The 6,065-nt window shown below is 44.8% G+C and overlaps 1 protein-coding gene across 1 annotated transcript in view; it reads right to left on the bottom strand.

The window, feature by feature from the left end:
* XRRA1 (X-ray radiation resistance associated 1) overlaps window positions 1–5,212 on the bottom strand; it is a 25,020-nt gene extending 19,808 nt beyond the window's left edge. Inside the window, exon 1 of the mRNA XM_031653124.1 lies at window positions 2,074–5,212. Within this exon, the coding sequence (XP_031508984.1) occupies window positions 2,074–2,235 (162 nt within the window). The 5' untranslated portion in view covers window positions 2,236–5,212. The remainder of the gene's footprint in view (window positions 1–2,073) is intronic.
* Window positions 5,213–6,065: the final 853 nt, after the last annotated feature.

The raw sequence follows: 6,065 nt of genomic DNA on the forward strand, positions 1-6,065 counted from the left end.
TTTGTTATGCAGGACCCCTTGAGTCACACCTGAGTTTAGGGTAATGACATGACTCAGGATGGAGGCTGGCCATGCCAGAAAGACTAACCATGTGACTAGAGAGTTGGGGCTTTGCACCAGCCTGACCCCTGGGGAGGATAAGGAACTAGAAATTGAGTTCAATCAGGTGGCCAATGAGCCTCCAATAAAAACTCTGGACTCTGAGGTGTGGGTGAGCTTCCTGGTTGGTGAGCACATTCAGTGTGCTGGGAGGGAGACATGCCCTGATTTCACAGGGAGAGGCAAGAAAGCTCTCAAACCTCACCTTATATGCTTTTCCATTTGGCTAGTCCTGATTCGTGTCATTTACAGCTGGGGTCCCCAACCCTCGGGCCACAAACCAGTGCCAGTTCTTGGCTTATTGGGAACTGGGCCGCACAGCAGGAAGTGAGCAGCGGGTGAGTGAGTGAAACATCATCTGTATTTATAGCCACTCCCCATTGCTCGCATTACTGCCTGAGCTGCACCTCCTGTCAGATCAGCAGCGGCATTAGATTCTCACAGGAGCACAAACCCTACTGTGAACTGGGCATGCGAGGGATCTAGGTTGTGCGCTTGTTATGAGAATCTAATGCCTGATGATCTGTCACTGTCTCCCATCACCCCAAGATAGGACCGTCTGGTTGCACAAAAGCAAGCTCAAGGCTCCCACTGATTCTACATTGTGGTGAGTCGTATAATTATTTCATTATATATTACAATGTAATAATAACAGAAATAAAGTACATAATAAAAGTAATGCACTTTAATCATCTGAAACCACCCACCCCACCCCAGTCTATGGAAAAATTGTCTTCCACAAAACTGGTCCCTGGAGCCAAAAAGGTTGGGGACTGCTGCATTATAGTAAAACTGTGATTGTAAGTATAACCCTTTGCTGAGTTTTATGAGTTGTTCTAGAAAATTACTGAACCTGAGTGGGTTGTGGAAACTCTTGAATTTATCACCAGTTGGTCAAAGTGTGGATAGCCTGGGGACTCCTAAGCTTGTGGCTGGCTTCTGAAGTGAGGGAAATCTTTTTGGGAACTACCCTCACTTGTGGGCTCTGTGCTTAACTTGTGGGGTCTGCACAAACTCAAGGGTCAGCGTCAGAATTGTACAGCAATATAATACTGGGCTTTTGACTTGCTTTGACCAACAGAATGTGGAGAAGTGACACTATTTCAATTTTAGAACCTTTCAATTCATCCTTGCTCTCTTGAAACCCTGATGCTGTAATGAAACCATACTGCAATGTAGCCCAGGAGGAAAAGACCACAGAGAAGATGCCAAGCCATGCCAGCTGTGTCCTTGAGCCCAGCCGACAGCTACCCTGCCAGCTAAATGCAGTTGCATGAGTGAGCCTTGGCGAAGCCAGTGGAATCACTTTGTCAACTCAATTGTGAGTGGTGAAAAATAATGAATTGTTACTGGGTTGGTTTGAGTAAGCAGCTATAGTTAACTGATAGAATTTCTCACACAGTTGTATCTGTGGGGAGGTTGTATACTGAGTTGCCTCTCAAGGATGCAGGTTGGCTAAATGAAGAGATATACTATTTATTGTAAATGAATAAATCAATATTTAGTTTACATGCACCAGTCTCCATGAGTATCTGCCGTGAGAGAAAAAACAATTTTCTATGCTAACAAAAATCAAGGGTCTAAGCCTGTGACATCAAGGATTAGGTCCTGGATAGTGGTGTATCTGGCAAGGACTTTTCCAGCTTTGGGGGACTCTAGTTAGGGAGCTGCTGGTAGCAGCCCCACTTCAATGCCAATTTTATCACTTGAGGCAGCTGCCATTATTACATTATACTAAACAGCATGTGAGAACAATGAAAGTTAGACTAGGCAGGTAAGGTCAAGACATGTCTGTCTGTGGCCAGCACAGGACCTGGTACATGGTAGGTACTTGGCAACTACCTATACAATGAATGGGCTTCCTAAGTGTGATCTATAGAAATGACTCTCATGGCTCCATTAATTTATTTCATTTTGTCTATTAAAATTAATGTTCTAACTCAGGAACACAAATATAAAGTAGTCAGTTCCTACCTCTGAGGTTGAAAATCCAGGGTAAGACGAAAACACAACCTCTGAAACAGAAGATAAACAGAATGAAGGTTGGTGACAGCATTGACTGATGCCTAGAGCACCCTGGATATAGATCTGCCATCCACTGTGTGCAGCAGGGCACCTCCTAGAGGGAGTCCTCATTGGTCCCCGGCCCCAATGCTAACTAGGAAGAAGAGCTGGCTGTGACATGCATCAGGTAATAAGTCCCTTTGCACTAAGGATAAAATACAAACTGCTTATCCAGTCCTCTGAAGTTCTGCATGATTGGGCCCCTGCCTACTTCTTCAATCCCATTTCTTGATACTCTCTCCTTCATTCACTGTATTTCAGCCACATTGACCTTTTATCTGACTTTAAAACACCTAAGCACTTTTGAGCCTCAGAATTACTGGGGAGTCCATACTGAGCAGAAAGCTAACCAACTGTCTTAGAAGAGAAAAATGTATATAGAAGACATTCTGTCAGAGGATTTGGAAATATTTGTTATATTAGTAGAAACAGAATGAGTTGAGCCAGTATATTCAGGAGAGATACCAAGAACAACCAGCACAAAGTCATAAGGAGGAGGCTGCAGAGTGATTTCATTCTTGGGACCATCAGAATGAGATGAGTCAATAAACAGCTGAGTTCAACCTAACACAGCATAGCATCTGATGGGACTAGATCCTGTGCAGACATTGCTCACCTTTACCCTAGTTAACCGATACCTTCTACATGTTAATGATATTATAATGAGAAAAGTCACATGACAATGAAGAAAACAGTAATAGGGGATGGAACAACATGGCATAAATAACTTCTCCTGTGATGAGGGTCTGCAAGGGAGTTTGGGAAAGCCTTGTGCAATGAACAAAGTAGGAATTCCCTGGGGGATGGGCCATGGTTGCAAGTGTGAGTGCTAATCTGTGAACCCTAGAAAGCGACAGCAACTCTAGAAAGATTGGCACACTGTCTGATCGCGCATCCTGCTCTCCCCACAATCACAGGAATTACCGCATTTTAAGCTTCTGATTGAGCATTGTTAAACAAACAGACTAAACAATCAAGAATCTCTTACTATTTGAGGAAAATTAACAATATAAAAAAGAGAAGAATTATCACCTGAATAAAAAGTTTATTTAACAAAAGTTATAAAAACTTCAAAATAGAATAATCAGTATCCTCTGAGAAATGCCAAAGTTTCACTCCTGAAACAAAAGCAGATTGCTGTGGAAGCAAAACTACTAACAAAGCTGTAAATTTATAATGAAAATAACTCATAATGTGCTGGATAGACGAATGGACCCAGTTGAAGAACTAATTCATAAAATGGAAGACTGAGTGGAGAGACTCTCAGAATGCAAAAAGGCAGAGAGAAGATGGTGGAATAGAAGATAACCCACTCATGTCCCCTCACAACCACAAAAATTCTACACCCGCCCACAGTCAAAAGTCTCTCTGCAGGAGCATCAAGATTCAGGTAGGAGTTTGTGAAACGCTGGTGGATTCCAAGACCTTGAAGGATTGTTTTGAGAGTACAGACCAACACCAGTTGCTGATCCACCAAGCTTGCTCCCCAGTTCAAGCCTAGAAACAGCCCAGGCTTCCAAGGTCCTGGGCTACAGCCATATTTGGCCTTAAGCCTGCAACCAAAACCATCTGCAGAGAGGTCCAGAAGGAGTAGTGCACACTAGTGCCTTGGTGGAAAGGCTTGTCTGCCTGCTGACATCGGTCTTGGCAGTAAGCCTGAAAGTTGCCCTGTTTTTCTGATCCAACCCCTCTCAGCTGAGGTCCCTGCTCACCGCCTCTTACACAAGGAACCAGAGGGAGACTCACCCATATCTCGCAGCCTGAGGCTCCCAGATGAGTTTACCAACCTCTGTCCCACAGCAAATTCCAAGGGGACCCAAGTCTCAGACTTGGTCCCTCCAGCTGCAATCAGAGAACTAACCAGACTGTGCAGGGACTTGCTGGAAGACACATGCCCCTCTAAGCCAATGAGACTGGGCTTTCTAGCCTTCACCCTACAGCAATCCTGAGAGAGCCCAGTCTCAGCTCTGACCCCTGTCACTACAGTGGAGAATTATCCTGTCTGTGCTGAGACCTGCTGGGAGACACATGCCTGTCTGGGCCAACAAGATGGGCTCCTTCCCATAGCAAATCCCACGGGGGCCCAGTGTCAGCCCTGGCCCCTCCTGCTGCAATCAGGTAACTATCTCATCTGCATAGGGATTTGCTAGGAGACATATGCCCCTCTGAGCCAGTGAGACTGGGCTCTCCAGCCTCTACCTCACAGCAGATCCTGAGGAGGCCCAGTCTGCGATTTGGCCCCTCCTGCTGCAGTCAGGGAACTATCCTATCTGTGCAGGAACTTGCTGGGCAATGTGCACCTCCCTAAACCAAGACAGGGCTCTCTAGCCTCTGTTCCACAGCAGATCCTAAGGAGGCCTATGGTCAGTTCCAGCCCCTCCCACTACAATCAGGGAATTATTCCATCTGTGCAGAGCCATGCAGGCAGCTGTGTGCCTGTCTGAACCACCATGACAAGCACACCAGCCTCCATCCCACAGCAGATCCCAAGGGGGCTGTCTCAGCTCTGGCCCCTCATGTTGCAGTCAAGGAACTACTTGTGCAGGGACCTGCTAGGTGACATACACCTGTCTAAGCCAATGAGATGGACCACCAGCTTCATTCCTACAGCAGATCCCAACATGCCCCAGTCTTAAATCCAGTCCCTCTGGCTACAGTTTTTGCAACCCTCTCAGTCTTTGCAAGACTTGCAGCAAGCCTGGGTTTAGACCATCCCTCAGTGCTGAGATGCCAGTAGTGGTCCCAGGCTCAGGAAACATAAGTCAGTCTGCTTAGAATCCCTGGAAGTCCCTCTGAAGAAGGACAGGCACAAACAAAGCCAGACTATAAAGGCAAAAATAAATACCTAATATTTCAAGGCAAGGACATCACACTTCTACAAAAATCAAGAACATTCAGAGAAATATGACGTCACCAAACAGACAAAATAAGATGCCAGAGATCAACCATAAAGTAATAGAGATGTGTGATCTCTCAGACAAAGAATTCAAAAGAATATTTTTTGGGGTTTCTTCTTTGTTTTTTGTTTTGTGCTTTTTTTGGAGACAGGCTCTCATTCTGTCACCCAGGTTGGAGTACAGTGGCACAAACATGGCTTACTGCAGCCTCAACCTCCTGGGCTCAAGCAATCCTCCCACCTCAGCCTCCCATGTAGCTGGGACCACAGGCATGCACTACCATGCCTGGCTATTTTTAAAATTTTTTTGTAGACATGGGACTCTCACTTTGTTGTCCAGGCTGGTCTTGAACTCCTGCACTCAAGCAATCTTCCTACCTCAGCCTCCCAAAGTGCTGAGATTATAGGCATGAGTTACCATGCCTAGCCAAAACAGATGTTTTAAGGAAGCACAGTGAACTTCAAGAAAACACAGAGAATCAATTCAGAAATTTACCAGAAAAATTTAACAAAGAGATTGAAATAATAAAAAAAAAAATTTTCAAAGAAATCCTGGAATTGAAAAATATAATGCATGAAATGAAAAAGGCAATAGAGAGTATCAACAGCAGAATTAAACAGAAGAATCAGTGAGCTCAAAGACTATGAAAATACACAGAGTAGAAAAAATGAAGAAGAATGAAAAAGAATAAAGAAAGCTTGCAGGATTTATGGGACAACATCAAAAAAGAAAATATTTGGGTTGCTGAAGTTAAACAGGGATATGAGAAAGACAAAGGGAATACAAAGCTTATTCAAAAATAACAGAAAACTTTCCAAATCTGGAGAATGGGTGGGTGTACACGTACCCCAACATGCCATTACTGCCAGCATAAGCACACCCACTTCCACTGTCACCACACTGCCACTGCCAGCATGAACATTAAGCATGGACACCAGTGGCCCTGCACCCTGGCCCATGCTACCACTGGGCCATCCAAAGGATGGCACCTTCAAAGACTGAAGG

This window comes from Papio anubis, chromosome 12 (genome assembly GCF_008728515.1).
Source record: "Papio anubis isolate 15944 chromosome 12, Panubis1.0, whole genome shotgun sequence".
NCBI lineage: Eukaryota > Metazoa > Chordata > Mammalia > Primates > Cercopithecidae > Papio > Papio anubis.